Raw genomic sequence first — 22,915 nt, 5'->3', positions numbered from 1 at the left:
AACAACTTTTTCTAGCTGCTATAACATAATTGAGAACATCAACTAACTTGATTTGTGGCCATTCTACAACATTAAACCTAACAATAAATAGATAAAAAAGTAGGACATTCTTTAATAAATGAGGTGGTAACATCACACCATTCTGTTGTTGTTGTTGTTGTTGATTTCCCTATGACATAGAGTGTTTTCTTTATTAAATTTTATCAACGTTCTGTGTGAACAACGAATCTTGTGTTTGTCATTTCAGCTAGTGTTGCTATAAGATTTTCATTGCTAGAACTGTCTTCTCATAACCAGTGGTATCTGGTGGTGTAGCACAATACGTTTAAACTACTGCTCTACAGTCACTTTCTTTTAGGTACTGTGTATATATAAGTTCTTCAGATTTTAACAGATAAATATAATAATTTTCTGATCATAACACCAATGACACCACCTTGCTTGCCTTTAAATAATGCTTTAATAGATGAAGCTTATTCAGATTATTAAGTGTTGGTAACTCGTAAATTGGTAACTCGGGTTTTTGGATGTTTTTAACGTCTCCTTTTGTTACGCCACGGCCAGCAGATGGCACTCTGGCACGGCTCCGGACTGGTCACATGACTTTGTTCTGTTTTCATTCGCTTTCTGCCCGAGTTCTAGTTTCTGTTTGAGGATGTCCTTGATTTAACCCAGGTGTCTTTGGTTTAGATTAATTATGTTGGGTATTTAAACCCCTCGGGTCTATGCGCACGTGGCGCGATATTGTTTGAAGCTGAGATACCGTTGTGAGACGCATCAGCCTTAACGGTGTAATGTCTAAGTTTAGCATGCTAAGCGGTCTTTGTTTTCATGTCCTGTTTCCTGCCTCGACTCTAGTCTCATGTTTTCTTGCTAACTCCGTATAGGCCGCGTTCCCGTGTTTGCTTGTTTGTTTAATTGATTTATTAATAAAGACAGTGCTCCTGCACTTACTTCCTGTCTATCCCTCTGTTTCGTAACACCTTTGATCAAAATCTGACGTTTTTGTCTTAAATATATGACTTATTTATGAGTCATTTACTTAAAAGTCTGTATATAAACACCACTGCAGCAGTTCTAGCAATACATTTAGGAACCCCTTGTGTATAAATAAAGGAGAGACCGTGTTGACGTATTTGTTTATAATGTGGTATATTTTACATATTCAACATATGAAACCATTTATGAAATAAAATTAACGCAGCGTTTTTGTAAAAAAACAAAAAACAAAAAAACAAACAAAAAAAAAACACCTTATTTGCTGGGTTAAAATTAACAACCCAACTTGATGGGTTAGTTTAACCCAAAATGTGTTCTGTCCTATAATTACCCAACTGTTGGGCTAAAAATACCCCACTTTGGGATGTTTTTAACCCCGTGTTTTTTTAGAGTGTAGGACAGCAGGGACGTTGTGAATGTGTGTGCTTAATAAAAACCATTAAGTAATTATTCAATAAGATATCTGCTCCTGATCTTGTTTTTAATCCTTCTCTTGTCTGTGTCGAACCCCCCCCCCCCCCCCCCCCCCCCAAAAAAAAAAAACAAAAAAACACCAACTTATTAGTACATTAAAGAGTATAAATTTAGTTTAGCCCAAAATGTGTTCTTTCCTATATTTACCCAGCCATTGGGTTAAAAATAACCCAATTTGGATATAAACGGGGTATATAACCAGTTACTATGTATAGCTGGCAATGTTTCATAAAATAAACACACCAACCAAACAATGCAATAATTTATTGATAACAAATAATCATTCATACCCAAAACAATGGAGTTCTTCAGCAACATTTAGCAGAATGGTTGCCAATCAGCGCACAGATGCAGCAAGACACGGTAATTATAAAGGAATTATGTATGGAATTATGTAGGGAATAACTGATGACAATTGTTTAATTATTAGAAAAAATTGCACACACCGAAGTCGTAATATGGTAATGTGCTATTTTCTAATAGAGTCAATTATTCCGCTAATGGTCTGCACTTATATGCTGCTTTTTTGTAACCTTAGCGGTTCTATAAAGCGCTTTTCTCATTCACCCATTCACACACACACACACACACCAATGGTAGTAGAGCTGCCATGCAAGGTGCTAACTTGCTATCGGGAGCAACTTCGGGTTCAGTGTCTTGCCCAAGGACATGTGGAGTCACGTGGGCCGGGAATCGAACTGACAACCCTACGATTAGCAGAGAACCTGCTCTACCACCTGATCCACAGCCGATTATACCATGACATTGTTCAGATGTTTTATTTCAAGACATTTGTCAGGTTTCTGTCCTTAAAAAACCTGGGCGCCGTCTTTTTGTATATTTTCGCTTTCTCTAACCCAAAGATCACAATTCCTAACACTAAATTTCCTGTTATTTCAGTTAACTTGGAGAAACGATACGGAACTGTAATGCAGTCAAGGCCTGACTGGAACTACTTCAGCTGTGCATTTACTGAAAAATAATTGCACACCTCAGAACGTCTGTCAGCCAATCAGAATTGAGAACAGAGCTGCGGTATAAACTTGGTTACAGTCCAGTCCAGTAAGTGGCATTAATGCACCTTTCAGTTTGATTTAAATTGCCTTTATTGAAAGAGTAAGATATTATATTTGATAAGAGTGAGTATCATATTTGATCATCCCTGCTTCTCAGTTGGAATACTTATACCATGTACTAAATGTATGTACTCATTTTCTAAACTGTGTCCTTCAATTTGGCGAAGCAAACCATCACAAAACTCCTCCTCCTTCATGCAAGATACTGTGGGTAACATTAGCTGAAAAAAGTGTCCACGGATCCATACTTCGAAACTCTACCAGAAATACTAGACCATCCGGGTACCTTTGGGATGGGCTCTTAGTTGTTTTTTTTTTTCTCACAAATTGGTATTATTAGCATAACATGCAGAAGGCAGCTCTTCAATTAGGTCTCATTAATTTCAGCATGCCTCCTTTCTATTTTCTCGTCCTCCTCTATCCTGTCCATCTCTTTCAACCATTCATCCACACTTAGCCCATGCAGTAAATCAAAATTCACAACAAAATCTGACATTTCGAAATACTTTATTTGGCACAGTAATACTGATGTAATGAGGTCACAGGTGTGAGTTTAAAGGGTAGTCTACAATGGCTTCGAATGCGGCTCAACCAATCACAATCAACAACCAAAGCTCTGTTTAATAAAGGAGATTTCTCTGCAGAACTGAACTGTCAGCATGCAAAATAATTAAACACACATACACACTGACCCACTCATGCACTTCCTATTATACATTGCACTTCTTCTACCCAAATTATGACAAAAGACACACTTCCTACTTTCTATTTGACTTCTTCTGCTTGACTAATGACATTAACCCCATACACAAGTGCTGCAGTCAGCAATTTTCCATAATTCCAAGTTCTGATAAAACTCAGAGTGAACTTTAAAAAAAGAATGTGATACAAAATAATATTTTGATTAAAATTAATAAAATCAATAAACATCTATAATAATCTTTTTAAATAAATGCCTCTATTATATGCATACATTTAATAATTTTATCTTTTTTTTTTTTTTTTTTTTTTTTACATTTTGTTGATGCTTAGATTCTTAAACTACATCACAATATTTCCATTTCATTTTCTAATCATTTTCTTGTTTTCTCTTGAATTCAGAAGTTTACAGGAACATTTTATCTGCAGATTTACAGAGAAATGCATCCGAATGAATCAGGAGGAACTTCATCGTGCAGCAAGACTACGATCCAAAACACACTTCCACCTCAACACAGGACTTCATCAGGGGGAAAGTGGAAGGTTTTAGACTGGACACGTCCATCACCAGACCTTCACCCAACTGATCAGCACCTCACCTCCTGAAGAGGAGACTGAAGGGAGAAACCCCCGAAACACACAACTACTGAAAGAAGCTGCAGGAAAAACCTGGAGAAGCTTCACAGAAGAAGAAACCAGCAGTTTTGATGTTTCTATACTTTTGCTTGCCTAAAATTTGAATGGTCTGATACAAAAGCTTCTATGTCTTATGTTGTTTAATACGTCTAGATGTAAATAGATGTAAATAAAAGCTGAAATCCTAAACTCTCAAAAAAAAAGAACAAAAAAAAAGCTGTGATCTATCTGTTATAATTAAGATCTAGGCACTCCAAATGCAAACTTTATTAGTACATAACATCTTACCTTTTAACTACGTACATTTTTAAGTAGAATAAAATGTTCATTTTGCACGTTTGTACAACAAGGAACAATTAATGTAAATAAAACATGCACAGCACTGAACAAATCTGTTCAGCTGTATTAAATACATGATTTATTCATGGTAAGAGCGAGCTCGACTATTTAATCAGTTCAATGTGAACAGTTTGAAAATATTCTAAGTGCATGGAAAGATAAAGGAACTGAACTGTCAGGAATACTGATGTATGTATGTTCAATATGTCCGAGGCGGATTTACTGTGTCATTTTAAAATAAATATGAAAGCTAACAAAAAGGATATTGTCAAACGGACTGTTTCTGGAGGCTGAACCCAAAAAACGTAAACGTGTCTTGTAAACCAAAATATTTCAATCAATAAAATGAAATGCTCTGGAGTTGTGGCAGTTTATGAATAGGAGTTTAACATAACGGAAATTGCAAATTACTGAAATGCACAGTAGGTACTGTGATGTATATATCCCCTGTGATGCATTTCTGCATTATGGACCTCACCTAAATTTAGATCCTTGTTACAGTCCTGCTTGGCATCCAGTGTACACCTATTCAAGTGGCGATGTGGGCATGATCTAGACTGGGTGGTGTTAGGGTGTTTTTAATGTAGACAGCACCACCATGCATTGAGACAACTGGAAAACTCATGCATCATCATTTCTACAGTAACAGCTCATTCCCAGGGACACACGAACACTCCACATTTAAAGATGCGTGTAATCGCTTTTACGGTGAAGTTTTCTGTAAGGAGACATTGTAAGGGTAAAAAGAGAGGGCTGGTGAGGAAACGACTGCTTATAGCTGCTATATCGTGAGTGAGAACAGAAACTAACTTGTTTATTTTTTATTTTACGCAATGTTAAATGTAACTGTAAATGTATTTCAGCCATCACAACTGAGTGAAATTGTGAGCTTTTATAGATGGGGATGGAGTGGGAATAGGTTTGGTATACTTGCTCTGATAGACACGGACAGATAGAAAGAAGAGAAGGCTGATGTTTACGAAGGAGGATCCCTCCTCATAGCAGATCTAGACAGTGGTTCTGTGGAGGAGGAGGGTAGGATACGGAATTTAGTAGCGTGCACAGGCGTGCCTTAGGCGGTAAGTTGGTCAGGATTATAAAGGGTTACACTGGTGGGAAGCATGGCTGATAGGCTGTTACATGGCTTTGAGGGAGCCAATCAGCACTCAGACAGAGTTTCATGGCTGAACTGGGAATTTAATAAATGGGGTAGTAACAGTAACTCCGCCTCATTACACCATTCTGTCTGCTTGTTTTTTTACTACACAGAATGTTTATTTTTCTTACATTTTATTATCAACCTCTGTGAACAAAGAATCTTGTGTTTATCATTTCAGCTAGTGTTGCTATAAGATTTTCATTGCTAGAACTGTCTTCTCATAACCAGTGGTATCTGGTGGTATAGCACAATACGTTTAAACTACTACGCTACTATCACTTTCTTTTAGGTACTGTGTATATATATATATATATATATATATATATATATATATATATATATATATATATATATATATATATATATATATATATATATTGTCGCGACGGGCAGAGATCCGGCGCACACAAGAGGGAAAACGCTCCTTCTCCAACTGCCGCACCGGCACGACGTGGGCAGCTTCCTGCCGAACATTCCGCCAGCCGGAAGGACCGCCGCGGCAGGGCGGGACTGACGCGACTCCGGCCAGCGATTGGCGGATCCAACGGGGAAGTCCCACCACTCAGGCGACGGCGGAGGAGGATAAAAGGGCGCGCTTCCGGCCGGGAAGCGGAAGAGAATATCGTAGCGTCAAGACGGACTCTGTGCGTGTTTGCAGCGATTCGCAATCTCCGATCACGACGGTAACCTCACGCCCCACGCTAATCTCTCTCTCTCTCTCTCTCTCTCTCTCTCTCTCTCTCTCTCTCTCCCTCTCTCCAGGAGGCACAAGCGCGGACGAGACCGCCGGATAGTGAGAGTCGCACACACGGAGGACGCCGGCCCGGGAAAACCCCCGCCCTGCCTCGGGAATCCCGCCTCCGCCACGAGTAGACTCCGCCGGCCGTCACGCCTCCACAAAACCCCGCACTCATCCACTTATAACCCATTCACCTCACCCTAGCCACAATAAACCACCGCTTGCAAACATCCTTCTGTCTCCTGTGGGTCTGTACGCCGCCCTTCCCCGGGCTAATTCCTCACAACTGGTGGAGGATGCGGGCAAAGTACAGACCCGCCTACCACACAAAAAAAAAAAAAAAAAAAAAAAAAATTTATAAATAAACCCGCGAGAGAGAGAGGAAAAAAAAAATAAAAAATTAAAAAAAAAAAAAAAAAAAAAGGAACCCCACAAAATGGACCATACCCTGCAACACCTGCTGGAGACCAGCCTCCAGCAGCACGCCGTGACACAGCAGCTCGCCGAGAGCCTTCAGGTCGCCACACAGACACTGATCGCCATGAGGACTGAGACCCCCGCCGCCTCCATGCCTCTCCCCGACGCAACCAGCGAGATCCGCCGCCTACTACCCCCCCTTGGCCCCGAAGAGGACCTCGAGGCGTACTTCGAGACCTTCGAGAGTATCGCCCGCCAGGAGGGGTGGGACTGTGACGACTGGCCCCGTGCCCTTGGTCCCCTGCTCACGGGAGAGGCCCGAACAGCCTACTATGCCCTCGAGCCGGAGGAGGCCACGGACTACCTGGCGATGAAGGAGGGAGTCCTGGCGTGGTGTGGCCGAACCCCTGGCCAGGCAGCTACTGAATTCCATCGTTGGGTTTATCGATCAGATGCCCGACCATGTTGCCAGATGAACGCCCTCATCCGGATCACCAAACGATGGCTCCGACCGGATCGGCATACCGCCTCGGAGGTGGCGGAGAAGGTGGCGGTCGACCGTTTCCTGAGAGCGCTACCCCGGGCAGAGAGACAGGCCGTGGGGGCCCACGCCCCAACTACGCCCCAGGAACTCCTGACTGCCCTGGAGCGAACCTTGGCCACCCTGGAGCTCGACTCCGGGGAGCAGCAGCACCTCGATCGGCCCCTCGGTGCCCAGGGCCCCCGGTCCGACCGCCAGACCCGGCCCCGCATCTGGAGGAACCCCCAGAGGGCGCCCACTTGTGAACACCCCCGAGACGAGCCCATGCCTACAGAGCCGGAGAGGGAAGCCGCCCGGCTGCTTACAAAACCATGGCTGGCAGGCTGCGCCCTCCATCAGCAGCAACCGCCGGAGGCGCCCTCCGTGACGGTGTGGGTCGAAGGGAGACCGGTAACCGCCCTACTGGACACCGGGAGCACGGTGACCCTTGCCCAACCCTCCATCCTGCCTGAGGGGCGCCGCCCAAGCGGGACGCTTACCGTGACATGCGTCCATGGGGACACCCGGGAGGTCCCCTCAGCTGAGGTCCAGATCCGGAGCGAAGCCGGCACCTGGCCCCTCCAGGTCGGAATCATCCCCGAACTCCCCGTGCCCCTCCTCCTGGGACGAGACTGGCCAGGATTCCGGGTGGTACCGAGAGCCGAGCCCCGGAGACCGCGGCGGCGGGGGAAGGGGATCCCAACCTGGCCGGCCTACCTGGCCCAGGACGACGGAGAGGCCACCTCAGAAGGTAAGACCCCCCAAACTACTAACCCTCTGTTGTCTGTCTTTCCCCAGGTAAACCGGGAGGGGAAGTTCGGCCGGGAGCAGAAGGAGGACGACCGGCTGAAGCACCGCTGGGCCCAGGTACGGGTGATAGAGGGGGTCGACCAGAGCCCAGACCTGAGGCTCCCCACATCGTACTTCCTCGTCCGAGGGGGGCTCCTGTACCAACGGGCCTGCCGCCGCGGGGAGCAGGTGGACCTACTGGTGGTGCCCCGAGCCAAGACAGCCATCTTATTACACCTAGCCCACACCCATCCCCTCGGCGGCCACCTGGGGGCCCGAAATACCCTGGAGAAACTGCGGGACCGCTTCATGTGGCCCGGGATGGACGCAGAGGTCCGGGCCTTTTGCCAACAGTGCCCGCAGTGCCAACGCACGGCCCCGCGGAGGCCCCCGCCGGCGCCCCTGATACCCCTGCCCATCATCGGCGTCCCGTTTGAGCGAGTGGGCATGGATCTCGTGGGGCCCCTACCCAAGTCTGCCCGGGGCCATGAATACATCCTGGTCCTGGTCGACTACACCACTCGGTACCCTGAGGCGGTGCCGCTCCGCAAGGCCACCTCGCAAAACATCGCCAGGGAGCTGGTACTCCTCTTCAGTCGAGTGGGGATCCCCAAGGACGTGTTGACCAACCAAGGTACGCCTTTTGTCTCGAAGGTAATGGCGGATTTGTGTCGTATGTTACAGGTGAAGCACCTCCGGACGTCCGTCTACCACCCCCAAACCGACGGGCTTGTTGAGAGGTTCAATCAGACCCTCAAGCGGATGCTGCGCCGGGTGGTGGACGAGGAGGGGAGGAACTGGGACCTCCTCCTCCCCTACGTACTCTTCGCCGTTCGGGAGTGCCCCCAGGCGTCCACGGGCTTCACGCCCTTCGAGCTCCTGTTCGGGCGGCGGCCGCGGGGATTGTTGGATGTAGCCCGCGAAGCCTGGGAGGAGCAACCATCCCCCTTCCGCTCCGTCGTCGAGTACGTGCAGGACATGCAAGCAAGGATTGACAGGGTGGGCCCCATCGTCCGGGAGCACATGCTGGCGGCGCAGGAGGAGCAGAAGAAGGTATACAACCGCCCCGCACAGCCCCGGGAATTCCAGCCGGGGGACCGGGTCCTCCTGTTAGTGCCCAGCAGCGCCTGCAAGTTCCTCGCCCGGTGGCAAGGTCCATACACTGTCCTCGAGCGCCGGGGCCCAGTCAACTACCGCCTACAGCAGCCCGGTAAGCCGAAGGACGAGAAGCTATATCATGTAAACCTGCTGAAAAAGTGGGTGGAACCAACCCCGGTGGTGTCGGCGTTCGCAGCTCAGGACTCGGACCGGGGCAAGGGTACCTTGGTCGGCTTCGGGGAGGACCTCACCCCCACCCAAAGACAGGAGCTTACCGAGCTGATTGACCAGTTTGCAGATGTGTTTTCGGCTTCCCCGGGAATGACTCAGCTGGTCCAGCATGAAATCAAGACTCCTCCCGGTGTAGTGGTGAGACAAAGGCCATACCGTGTCCCCGAGGCCCGGCGCCAGGCCATCGAGGAGGAAGTCAGTCGCATGCTGCGGGACCACATCATCGAGGAGTCCAGCAGCCCCTGGTCCAGCCCCATCGTCGTCGTGCCGAAGCCGGATGGAAGCATGAGGCTATGCAATGACTTCCGGAGGCTGAACCAGGTGTCGGAGTTTGACAGCTACCCCCTCCCCAGAGTGGACGACCTGATCGAGAGGCTGGGGAGAGCCCGATTCATATCGACCCTGGACCTCACCAAAGGCTATTGGCAAGTGGCGCTTGCACCGGAGGCAAGGCCCAAGACAGCCTTTAGCACGGCCACCGGCCACTGGCAGTACCGGGTTCTCCCCTTTGGGCTGCACGGGGCGCCCGCCACGTTCCAGCGGCTAATGGACATCTTCCTGCGACCCCACCAACAGTTTGACGCGGCCTACCTGGACGACATGGTCATACACTCCTCCACCTGGGCTGACCACCTGTTCCACCTCAGGGAGGTCCTGAAAGCCCTCCGGGAGGCCGGCCTGATGGCGAACCCAAAGAAATGCCACCTAGGGCTGACGGAAGCCCAGTACCTGGGATACCGCATCGGACGGGGAATGCTGAAGCCCCAACAAAAAAAGATCGAGGCTGTGAAGGACTACCCATGTCCGACATCGAAAAAACAGGTACGTGCCTTCTTGGGATTGGCGGGCTACTACCGCAGGTTCGTGCGTAACTTTTCTGCTGTAGCCTCTCCCCTCTCAGACCTTACAAAGAAGGGCTAGCCAGACCAGGTGAGGTGGACAGCCGATGCAGAAAGGGCCTTCCAGGCCCTAAAAGAGGCCCTCACCAGCGCGCCGATACTCCGCAACCCGGACTTTGACCTCCCGTACATACTGATACATCCCGTACATACTTTGACACTGTACATACTGATGCTTCCGAGACCGGGCTGGGCGCCGTCCTCTCCCAGACCTTCGACGGGGAAGAACACCCAGTCCTCTACATCAGCCGGAAGCTGTCCCCGGCCGAGAGGAAGTATGCGGCGGTCGAGCGGGAGGCACTAGCAATAAAATGGGCCATCGAGGAGCTGAGATACTATCTGGCGGGCAGGCACTTCGTCCTCATAACAGACCACGCCCCCCTGCAGTGGATGGCCAAGGCGAAGGACACCAATGCCCGGGTAACCCGCTGGTTCCTCGCCTTACAAGACTTCTCCTTTCAGGTTAAGCACCGGGCGGGGCCCAGCATGGTAACGCGGATGGGCTCTCACGACGAGACGCCCTCTGGGCCCACCACCGAGCGGCAGTAGGCTCGGAGCTGAGGGGGGGGGTACTGTCGCGACGGGCAGAGATCCGGCGCACACAAGAGGGAAAACGCTCCTTCTCCAACTGCCGCACCGGCACGATGTGGGCAGCTTCCTGCCGAACATTCCGCCAGCCGGAAGGACCGCCGCGGCAGGGCGGGACTGACGCGACTCCGGCCAGCGATTGGCAGATCCAACGGGGAAGTCCCACCACTCAGGCGACGGCGGAGGAGGATAAAAGGGCGCGCTTCCGGCCGGGAAGCGGAAGAGAATATCGTAGCGTCAAGACGGACTCCGTGCGTGTTTGCAGCGATTCGCAATCTCCGATCACGACGGTAACCTCACGCCCCACGCTAATCTCTCTCTCTCTCTCTCTCTCTCTCTCTCCCTCTCTCCAGGAGGCACAAGCGCGGACGAGACCGCCGGATAGTGAGAGTCGCACACACGGAGGACGCCGGCCCGGGAAAACCCCCGCCCCGCCTCGGGAATCCCGCCTCCGCCACGAGTAGACTCCGCCGGCCGTCACGCCTCCACAAAACCCCGCACTCATCCACTTATAACCCATTCACCTCACCCTAGCCACAATAAACCACCGCTTGCAAACATCCTTCTGTCTCCTGTGGGTCTGTACGCCGCCCTTCCCCGGGCTAATTCCTCACAATATATATACACACAAGTTCTTCAGATTTTAACAGATATAATTATTTTCTTATCATAACACCAATGACACCACACCAGCTTGCCTTTAGATAATGCTTTAATAGAGGAAGGTTAGTGAAATTATTCAGTGTTTTTTTTTTCTTCCCATATTTATTTATTCATTTACATGTGATTCATTTACATGTGATTCATTTACTGATTTGCTTCTCTTTAAATCCAGTTTTAGACTGTGATATTACAAAGGTCTTTCCAGATTATTACTTGCCACACTATATGAGATAACCCCAGTCAAATTGCCTGAATCGTATAATATAATTTGTTCACCATGTTAGGTTTAAATCCTCTAAAAACAGATTCGCAATTGAATAACATTATTCTGTTCCAATTCACATCCTTCAAAGCATTGACATGTTTTGTCTACTTTCACAATTGCCACTACTGTATTTTAGCTAGTTCTAGTTTTACCTCATCCTATGCTGTCTTGTAATTATTATATTTTAGATCAGCATTGTAATAAATTATTTCACAGTTTTTTTTCTTTTTATGCAAACAAAGGAAAACAAAATTAAAAAGTACAATCACCGGAAAAACCCCTCCCACCGGCTCATCATGGCTATCCAATAACTATCGCTGGTTATATAGATATTTTAAAACCCAACCACAGGCACAAAAATTTAAGTAGGAAGTGTCTGTGTCTGCCAAAAGAAGAGAATTAAATCTCCAAGGCGATGGGATAAGTTTATAAAAAATAATCAATCCTCGAATAGGAACGATGCACCTGGGAGAAGAAAGAAAACTTTTTTAGAGAGGGGTTACGGAATCTTCACGGATCAAAAAACCGTTCTCACACATAAAATCAGAAAATGTTTTAGACATAGCAGATTGATTCAGATTACGGGGATTAGACGGTTCTAAATTTGGGTCAAAAACACAGTTTAAATCTCCCCCCAAAAATCAACAGGTGAGTATTTAAGAAAGAGAGATTGCTCAACAATCTATTAGCAAATTTATTCAGTGTTAACTATATTTAAGTGATTAATTAATCAGTCAGTGTGAGTTCACTCCTTGTCCTCCGTCTTGGCCTCAGCCTCCTCTGGACCTGTAAATAAATAAATAAATTTAAAAAATATTGAATACACAATAAGCCTGCTTTTCTGTTTATCACATTTTATGATACATCGCATCCTTAAAATGTCTGTCCACTATATTGTGTAGTAAACAGAATTACGGGATTGTCTTCTACACTTTTTGCATAATAAGAGTCTTTCAAAGTCCCTACTCAAAATTCACAAGTTGTCCTCTGACCTTAGAGTGTGATTGGCCCAAGGGTAAGAACCTCAGTGTGGTGATCAGAGCTAGTGCTTCGTTTCCCGCGATTGAGGCATCCTTGGCGACATCGTGAGTTGTAGTCGTTGTCAGGGCAGATAATGACATCACACTTGAGGAACACCTGGTTGTGTGTGCGCAGGAACTTGAATGCGCTGAAGCTGAACTGAGCGAAGTAACGATTTCCATTTCTGTATATGTTTACCGTGTTGTCTCTCCGACAGCTGAAATGATAAAGACAAAAATAAATACATCATTGTTACATGAACTGTCTAAATAGAGACAGCACATAGCAAGCACTGGTCTTAAAGAGTTCATGGATATTATGACACCTTATACAACTTCATTTACATTCCTAGGCAGCTTTATAGGTTACAGATGTCTACCAAAGAGAGAACAACTACCTGTACAACAAGGAATAGGATCTATTGTGGGTAACAAAAACACCTCTCAGAGAAGCTGAAGGGTAAACAGTTCCTGATTGAGGTTTACTCAGGAGAGGAAATCAGTGCTGGTGTAGGAAAACCTGCTGGAGGGGTAAAAGTCTATGATGGTGTTTGAACTGTTTCACTGATGTTTACAGTTGTGATCTGCTATTGTGAGTGCCCCGACCATAGACACACAATCTAGGGGTATTTGAGCAGTGAAAAGAAACTTCTCTGAAGAGCTGAAAGACTTAACGTGTAACCCAGTATCAGCATAGAAAACCATCACTAATAAGACATACTGATTCTAATTTCAAGGCACCTGTGGAGCCTACACTTGGGAACTATCAGTAGACTTCAGCTCAACCTTAACTACAATCATTACTGATCTCTTCCACTACATTTTCCCAACATACTATGCCTGCCTAGTTGGATCTAGGGATCACTAACTTCCTGACTCGTAGGAGATAGCAGGTGGGGCACTCATCTTACTGGAATAACTGCAGTTCACATATAGGACTAACAGGTCAGTTTATAATGCAGCTACATTACTTTATTACCTCAGTTACATTATAATGGGGTTACATAACCTCCTCCAACTCCTTAAGCCTGAGGATCCTAGTGTTAGATGCTATTTGTTGACTTTATCTCAACCTTCAATGAAACCATTCCTGTATACAACTCACTATGCCTGACACAATGTTAGCTTATCACTAACATCCTGCTTGGTAGGGGGTAATAGTTGGGCCAAGTGTAACACATCTTGAAACCCTGACAATCAACTACACACTATTGTTTGTGTTGCCTTTAAAAAGTGGATCCATTGAGGTATTGCTATTGGTTTACAGGGACAAGAATATGTGTACCAATGTTGCTTGTGTCAGTGTACTTGTTATAGTTGTCCGTGAGTGTGTGTCTGTGTGTTGTACCCATTGCGTATAAGGTCATAGGTGCGGCTGCTGTAGTTGTGGTTTGGCGAGGCCACACAGGAGTCCATGAACAGGTGGAGGCTTGGTTCGGCTGGAGTTAGCTGCACCTGCACGTACAGTTGCTGATTGAGGTTCACTCGGTACGGGGAATCGGTGATGGGGTAGTAAAAGCTGCTGGATGGGTAAAAGGCCATGGTGGTGTTGAACCGACCCGTTCCAGTGATAGCTGCATTTGTAATCTCTTTGGCCTCATAAAGAATCCCGACTGAAGAATTACGCTCCATCACACATCTCACAACCAACGGGAAAGCTGTATCATTTCGGGTGATCTCACCCGACGTTGACTGAGCTGCTCGCACATTATTGGTGTAGATAATACGTCCGTTCTCAGTCTATGGGGAAGTGCACATAAATACGTACATATAAGTGCATATAAAATTAAGCACCATTAGCTAAAGTTTGACCGACAACACATTTATCCTCCAGAGTTGCAATGTTATTTTCTCATTTTCTCGTTAATTTGGTCTCCAATTCCCACCCACCATCCAGTACTTTGTTATTTAAAAATAACAATAAATAAAAAAACAACAACCAATACTTGTCTTGTGTTTTTTTTTTTTTTTGTCTTACTGTACTAACCTCTCCAATAGGGTTTTTTGACTGATGGTACACAATTTGGCCAAATGTTTCTGGACACCTGACCATCCACAAACTTTTGGCCAGATATTGCATTGTGGGTAATTCAGTACCCGAGAGTGTACATTGTGCGGTTCATGACATTACCCTACTGCAGTGCATTGTGGGATTTCACTGGATCACTGGATGTTATGTAATATTGTATAAAGTGTAGTGTTACCGTTCTCCTGGTGCTGCAGCTATGGAGACGGAAGTTGAAGGTGACATAGTAGTTGTCAGTTGAAGCTCTGCAGCGATGGTCATCAAGATAAAGGTCGTACCAGCTGAAGCCCAGTGAGTCCAGGTAGGATTTACGGATGGCAATGTTCATCGAGTCAGAGGAGCAATCCACACGGGCTGCAGGACATTCAACGTTTGACATAAAACTCTAAACATGCATCTAGTTATTGTGTTCTTTGTATTTCATTACCAACCTCTATAGTGTTCACTACATAGCCATGCTGAGTCCCACTAGTCCAGGCCATGTCTTGTAGTGAAATCCCAAATTCATTAGCAATAAAAAAAAAACAATAATAATAATAATAATAATAATAATAATAATAATAATAATAATAATAAAGCTGCAAGCAGCATTTTCGGGGGCCAAGCACCCAGACTCAGTGAGCCTCATATTTACAGACATGCTACAATTATTGGTTAAGGAATCACAGGCAAAGGGATTCAAGTATGATTTGTATTTTCACAAATTTGCAAGAGTGCTATGGGAGAATGGTTTTGAATATCAAAGTTCCTTTGATAACTTTTATTCAGACAACTCTCAAGATGATGTGAGTCAAATTTGGTGAACATTGGACATAATTTGGAGAAGGAGTTGCGAAAATGGCACTTAGACGTGAGCATTTTTTAGCATGTGAATGTTACTTTTGACCAGTAGGTGAAAATTTGTTTAATAAAGTTTGTTGCTTAGCCTCAGGTCATGGCCCTTAAGATGTGTACCAAACTTTGTGTCACTGAGCAAAGTCATTGCTGAGATGCAGCCTCACTTCCTGTTTGGCTGCTTTGTTATCAGATTTGTTGGCACATTATGGGCAAACCATTTGGAATATTCAACATTTTATAAGTTTTTAAATAAGTTTTGTGAGGCTTACTCTGTAGATGATGTGCCAGATTTGGTGATGATTGGACAAAGTTTGTAAGAGGAGTGGCAAAAAACTTTCTTTTTTTCAAAATCAAATTAAAAATTGAAATTACATTTCAGACCTTGGTGTGCATTCACATCAGCATACTCCAGTGAATTATAGGAAAATTACCTATGAATTTTGCACAAATTTTTCAAATGATATAATGGAAAAAAAATTAAGTTTTTACAGTTCTTGATCACAAGGTGGCACAAACATAAAACGTGTTGATTACATTGCTGGCATAGTACTGAAGATACTTATCAAGTTTCATGATACATTGATGCATTGTTGAGATACACCCTCATATCCTGTTTTTGACTTAGGGGTATCCTCACTTTTGTTGCCAGCGGTTTAGACATTAATGGCTGTGTGGTGAGTTATTTTGAGGGGACGGCAAATTTACACTGTTACACAAGCTGTACATTCACTACTTTACATTGTAGCAAAGTGTCATTTCTTCAGTGTTGCCACATGAAAAGATATAATCAAATATTTACAAAAATGTGAGGGGAGATCATGCAAACTCCAAAGTCAAATCAAATGAAATAAACTAAACAAATCTGACATTTAATAACAGATCAACTCAAAATCAATTCATTTCTTTAATATTAATATGATTGCTGATTCAGTACGTCAGTATTCGATACTGGAACATTACCTGCTGTCAGTGAGCTTTCTGTCGTCGTGAATTCTTAAACAGAGTGAGAAAATATTCAGTTAGAGATGTTTAAGTAAATAGGAAACTAAAGAATGGAAGAAGGTCTAGAATGGAGAAACAGAAACGATTTCTAGATCCAAATAAAGAGAAATAATGGAGGAGACAGAGCAGTTTTACTGAGAACTACATTTTTACCTGGTGTTGTTGTTGTTGTGGTGGTGTTGGTGGTGGTGGTGGTGGTGGTGTTGGTGGGGAAACAATAATCTATATGAAAAATGGCAAAAAGTTCACACTGTTTGTATTAAACATCACATGTCTGTGAGTCTGCATTTTTGTAAACACTACCACTGATTTCACACTGTCACTAGCTCTTTCCATCTGTTTATAACTCTGCATCCTATCAACAAGGGAAAGAACGCAGAGGAAAAAAAATGAATACAAAAGTTAAAATAAAATCTTTTTTTTTTTTTTAATTTACCGATTGTTCCATTGCATAATAAATAGTAATGTTAATTTAGGACTAAAAAAATACATATATCTTACATTAACTAGATTTTTAAAAAATAGTTCTCACCGTAATAATCATTGCAGCAGTTTCCATAGGACTGACAGGAGCTGGTGCAGGAACAGAGCGTACCGTTATAACCACAACGATCCCTGCAGCTAATGTAATCTAAAAAAAAAAAAAAAGTCAAATCAAATGAAATAAATTAAACTAAACAAATCTGACATTTAATAATATATCAACTCAAAATGAATTCATTCCTTTAACATTAACATGATTGCTGATTCAGTACGTCATACAGAACATCATATACATTCACATAATCACAGTTGAAGCAGCGGTCCAGACTACACACACACACACACACACACACACACACACACACACACACACACACAGGCTGTAGGAGTTAGTTTTTTGTTATTAAGTCATTTAAAAATGTTAACTTTATGTGCTGTCGTATGTATTTAGATAGAACGCCTTACACAACATCATTTTGAAAAAATATATTTGTTTTCATAAAGTAGATTCTGAAGTACAATGGCTATTAAAAGTCTACACACCCCTGTTACAATGGCAGTTTTTATGATGAAAGACAAATGAAACCAGGATAAATCATGTTAGAACTTTTTTCACCCTCAATGTGAAATTATGATGGATAAAAACCTGAATGAAAAACAATCAGAAACATTTTAGGGATTTTCTTCACAACCCACTACTGAAGCCATGGTCCACGAAAAGCTCACAAAACATACACAGTGTCGATCAGGAGAGGGGTTATAAAAGAATTTCTAAAACATTAAATATACCATGGAACACCGTAAAGGCCATCATCAGCATGTGGTGAAAATGGAACACTACAGTGACATCACCCCAGCACGTCCCTCCAACATTTATAAAAGGACAAGACAAAAGCTTACCAGGGAGGCTGCCAAAACACCAACTGCAACATTAAAGGAGCTGCAGGAATATCTGACAAGTACTGATTACACTCTGCACATGACAACAATCTCTCATTCTTCACATGTCTGGGCTGTGGGATATGGTGCCTAGACGGAAGCGCTTTCTCACAAAACATCCAAGCTCAACTAAATCCACCAAACCATGTGGCAAAAATGTATGTATGGCCTGATGAGACCAATTCCAAAAGGTATATTTGGTGCAAACAAAAGGCACATCACCAAAAGAGCACCGTAGCTACGGTGAAGCACGGTGGTGGCAGCATCATGCATTACGGCTGTTTTTCCTCAGCCAGAAGCAGGGCATTTATCAAGGTGGAGGGAATCATGAATAGCTACAAATACCGGCCGATTTTAGATAGATGCAAAACCTTCAGGTGTCTGCTAGTAAGCTGAAGATGAAAAGAAATTTCACCTTTCAGCAGGACAATGACCCAAAGCATACATCCAAATCAAAAATGTTGTTGTTTTGTGTTGACTCGCCATGTTAGCCGTTATTTTTTCCCTGTTCACAATAAAATTCTGCACTTGCATCCGTCTTGGCCTCCGTAACTTGACAATGGGAGAGCTCTATTTTTCGTCATTTTTGGCTGTTTTGATTGTTGATTATTTTCCTTTTAACAGCATGTTCGGTAGTGTTTTCTACCACGGCCATTGGTAAATGCATATTATTTATTTATTTATTGATTGATTTTGATCACATTTATTTTTATCACATTTTTTCACTGAACTGTCCATAAACAAAATGAATGGAGTTGAAATGAGATTAAATAACACTTACCTATGAAAGCCCATTCTGCTCGAAAACCTTGTGGAGTCACGCTGCCGTCAGTGGAGAAAACGACGGTCATGTATCTGCTGCTGGAGTTGAAGGTAGCTCTCTGATTTCCAGTCACAGAACCCAAAAGTGAATGCTGAGCAGTCGGACCGTTGTACACGCGGATAAAGTCACAGCATGGCTCCAAACTGAAGAAAGTGTAATGAAACTAGCCTTACAGACTAACCACAAACAAATATTCTTAAATAATAAAGATCTAAAAAATAAATAAATAAATAAATAAAAGTCAGGTACGATTTATCAGAAGGTGAGAAACAGGAAGGTGATTTCTTACTCGATGAACGTGAAGTTTAACGAAACCACCTGCAGTTCTCCGGCCAGCAGGCTCCATGTGCAGTGTGCATAATTGGGATAATTATTGGGATAATTGGGGCTGAAAAATTCCCCTTGTGACTGAGTCAGAGTTCCACCACATGGAGCTCCACCTGAAACACACCAGGGTTTTAAACACTATCACAAATATGAGTACCCCTATACGATGGCTAATGTAAAAAAAAAAAAAAAGTCAAATCAAATGAAATAAATTAAACTAATCAAATCTGACATTTAATAATAGATCAAATCAAAATCAATTAATTCCTTTAATATTCATATGATTGCTGATTCAGTACATCAGTATTCGGTACTGAAACATTACCTTCTGTCAGTGAGCTTTCTGTCGTCGTGGATTCTTAAACAGAGTGAGAAAATATTCAGTTCCCTTTCAAAGGGAACTTCGTCGTTGCGTTTAGCATAACACTATGGGAACGCCTTGCGCGCGTGACTGGCATCTGAAGCTTGTGTAAAATCATACCTCTACTTATAGGCCTGCCATGATCAGGTGACGTGGCAATTAGGCGCGTCGCATGATATATATATGGCACCTGTGAACCACGCCATCAGCCTTATTATCTTCAGCGAGACTGCATGTCTGTTTGTGTGACAAAAACGCTTCATTCCTACTCGATATTTTCTCAAAATCTCTTAACTTTTCTATCCTTTTTAGAGTAAAAGAGAGGTAAGTAATGAATTCGAGAAGTGTGTTACGGCTTGTTCCCGTTTCATCACGGGGAAAAGTGTACACTTTCTGGGTGAAGTGTTAACGGTGTAGTATGCGATGGCAGTCTCGAGAGGCTGTGCATGGTAACGCCTACATTAAGCAGCGCGGCTCGCGACTCGCGCTCTTCAAGAAAAAAAACGGAAGCCGAAGCGAGTTGGGTTTCAGAGCCTCGCGGATCTGGGCCGACCGCTGCCGAGGCAGCCAGCCATCTCAGGTTCGGGGGATCTCTTACAGATCCGGAAGAGGAGCCGGAGATGAGCGCTGCTCTATCTCTTGCTCAGTCTTCCGGGTTCGGCTCTCCGCTGGATTTTGGAGCTCGCGTCACGACTCCTCCTTCCGCTGTAGAAAGCCAAAAGGTAATAATTCCTCTCTGACTCCAAGGAGTTAGAAGGATGTGTTAAAAACTGAGAGCAGCATATAAAGAGTTGCTTGAAGTGATTACCCAGTGAAAGTAAATCCCTCACACTGCAGAAACTCCCCTGTTTTCCAGAAGTGCATGACAAAATCTCAGGTTTCTGGGGGAAAACCACGTATAAGCCATATTCATAACCCCACGATGTTGGATTATTCGGCCATTGTGGGAATGAACGGCATGGCTATTTAGCTATGCTCAAGGTGGAGGAGGCGCTTGTGAGCTACCTCTCTCCACCGACGGCAGGTAATTACGGGGGCCGGCTTGCATCCAAGCCATGTAAGGCCACCGTGTCATTGGTGGGCAAGCCTATGCAGTAGTAGTCTTGCTTGTGGGTCAATGCAGACAATGACAGGGTTGCAGGCCTACCAAGCAGACCTGCTGAGTGAGCTCGACATATGGCGGCATTCAAAAAAAGCCAGTTCCTTCCCTGTTGTCTCGAGCTCACCCGGGCGTGTGGAGCCTGGGACAGCGCTATTGTGAGGGAGTCCCAGAAGGCGAGTATGGCAGCCCGCCAACCCAGACAGCAGACAGCCAGGGGAACCGTGCGGCCACAGTCGCGGTCTGCTACTAGGCCTGATCTGAGAATAGTCATAAAGGCCAAGCGGGCAAAGAAGAGCAGTCCTGAGGGGCCGTGGAGGGATGTATCTGGGGACGTGAGGTTGTTAGGGCAGGTAGCCCCCAGTGCTACTGTAGGGCCTCCCCTAGCCAAGGCAGTCCAACAAGTTTTCAGTGTTCTCTGGTCAGCGAGCTGTCACAGGGCAAGGAAAATCTGATGCTTTCCCTCCAATAGAATGCGGAATAGTTAACGTCACCAAAAGACCATCGGGCAGCGTGCAAACTACTGCCAAATGTGTCTCCGTGGGTTCTGTCTACCGTAGAAAGGGTTACCGGGTCCAGTTTATAGCTCGACCCCCCCCCCCCCCCCCCCATTCACAGGTGTGCTCACCACAGCAGTCAGCACAGACCAGAGCCCGACGTTAGCGCAGGAAGTAAGTTCCCTTTTGGACAATGGGGCCATAGAACATGTACCCCCTTCCCGAAGGGAGGGAGGTTTACAGACATTATTTCCTGTTCCGCAAAACGTGGGAGTATGCGACCAATTTTAGATCTGCGTCATCTGAACCGTACTCTTCGGACATGACAGGTTCAGAGGCTGACGCTCAAACTTATCGTGCCACAGATTCAGTTCAAGAACTGGTTTGTGGCGATAGATCTAAAAGGTGCATATTTCCACATAGGAATATCGCTAGCTTTATCCCCTCGCACATTCACAAAGTGCATGGATGTCACTCTGGCTCCATTGGGACTCCAGGGCATCTGTGTACCAAACTACCTGGACGACTGGTTAATTCTAGCACGATCCAGGGAGCTGGCTGTTCAACATCGAGATGTTGTTCTCGCCCACATGAAGATCTTGGGGCTCAGGTCAAATCTCAGAAAAGTATGCTTTCCCCGGTGCACTGGACAACTTTTCTAGGGGTTATAGGATTGTACTACATTGAGGGTGTTTCTATCCCCAACATGCGTAGTGTCAATCCAGTCATCACTGAGCAAGATAAAAATGGATCTTGGGAGACTTTTGGGGTGGAGTCCACACATGTGGCTGAAGTCACATCGGTATGCTGCTCCCCCCATCGCTCTGCTCCCACAAGCTCTAGCAAGAGTTCGCCAAAACAGTTTGCTAGTAGCACCTTTTTGGCCAGCTCGAACATGGTTCTGAGAGATAATATCCCTGCGAGATGGCACTCCTTGGGAGATTCCTGTCCACAGGGATTACACTGTAGACCCAGTAAACTGCGCAATAGCTACAGTCCTGGAGCTCCTACAAAAACATTTCTCAGCAGGGTGGGCTCCTTCTAGGATCAGGGTTACATGGCCGCCATTTTGGCCAGCCATACCCCTGTTGAGGGAGCCTCTGTGGGGCAACATCCTCTAACTTTGAGGTTCACGCGTGGTGTCAGATGGCTGAGGCCCATCTGCAGGCCACACATACCTTCCTGGGACCTTCTGTGGTCCTGGAAGATCTGTCGGGTGCCCCATTTGAGCCCTTAGAGTCAGCCTCTGAGAAGCTTCTGACTCTAAAGGTAGCTCTTTTACTGGACCTAACATCTCTCAAGCGAGTGGGAGGTCTACAAGCTCTCTCTGTTACCCCTGGACTAGCCAAGGCCTTCCTGTATCCTAGGCCGGATTATATTCCTAAAGTGCCTACATCGGCTGCCCACCCTGTGGTGTTGCAGGCTTTCTGCTCTCCTCTGTTCCTCACACCGGAACAAGAGAGGATGCACCTGCTGTGTCCAGTAAGGGCTCTCTGTACTTACGTCCACCACTCCGGCCAGCGGCGTAAGCCGGAGCAGCTACTGGTCTGCTTTGGCAGCGACAGGAAAGGTTATGCTATGTCAAAGCAGCGCATCCCTAATTGGATAGTGGAAGCAATCTCTAGGGCTTACGACACGCGGTCTCGCCACGCCTCTGGGCATAAGAGCTCATTCCACTAGGGCGGTCGCCTCCTTAGAGGCTTTGTCCAAAGGGGTATCCTTGCAGGATTTGTGTGTGGCTGCAGGGTGGTCTACACCACACACATTCATTTGTTATTACAGCCTGGATATTCATTCCACCCCGGGCTCGAGTGTCTTGCAGTGACCCTCGGGCTTGGGTATTTTTGAACAGGCCGTACCCTCGGTATGACGGAGTGGGTATTCCCCTTCCCATACTGTTATGCTAAATGT

At 45.4% G+C, this 22,915-nt stretch overlaps 2 protein-coding genes and 1 long non-coding RNA gene across 4 annotated transcripts in view; 1 reads left to right on the top strand and 2 right to left on the bottom strand.

Annotated features, from left to right (window-relative positions):
- Positions 1-599: 599 nt before the first annotated feature.
- On the top strand, positions 600-4,759 carry LOC128633564 (uncharacterized). 2 transcript variants are annotated; one of them, XR_008396967.1, is made up of 3 exons: positions 600-789; positions 2,374-2,535; positions 3,651-4,759. It is a non-coding gene; the product is annotated as an uncharacterized LOC128633564 (long non-coding RNA). The 2 variants fall into 2 exon arrangements; XR_008396966.1 differs by lacking the exon at positions 600-789 and adding an exon at positions 1,540-1,836.
- A 1,332-nt stretch (positions 4,760-6,091) lies between these two features.
- LOC128633558 (CUB and zona pellucida-like domain-containing protein 1) overlaps positions 6,092-22,915 on the bottom strand; it is a 153,430-nt gene continuing 136,606 nt past the window's right edge. Inside the window, exons 6-7 of the mRNA XM_053682537.1 lie at positions 10,959-10,986; positions 6,092-6,112 (exon numbers count right to left, since the gene is read on the bottom strand). The gene's annotated coding sequence lies outside the window, so the exon portion shown is untranslated. The remainder of the gene's footprint in view (positions 6,113-10,958; positions 10,987-22,915) is intronic.
- On the bottom strand, positions 11,358-16,364 carry LOC128633559 (CUB and zona pellucida-like domain-containing protein 1). Its single transcript, XM_053682538.1, has 4 exons — positions 14,815-16,364; positions 13,959-14,350; positions 12,584-12,828; positions 11,358-12,377 (listed from the first exon to the last, which is right to left on the bottom strand). Exons 1-3 carry the CDS (start codon positions 15,013-15,015, stop codon positions 12,585-12,587), a joined length of 837 nt encoding a protein of 278 aa, XP_053538513.1. The 5' UTR covers positions 15,016-16,364; the 3' UTR covers positions 11,358-12,377; position 12,584.

This window comes from Ictalurus punctatus, chromosome 9 (genome assembly GCF_001660625.3).
Source record: "Ictalurus punctatus breed USDA103 chromosome 9, Coco_2.0, whole genome shotgun sequence".
Classification (NCBI taxonomy): Eukaryota; Metazoa; Chordata; class Actinopteri; order Siluriformes; family Ictaluridae; genus Ictalurus; species Ictalurus punctatus.
The sequence above is the reverse complement of the archived record's forward strand: the minus strand, read 5'-3'. Positions and strand labels throughout refer to the sequence as shown.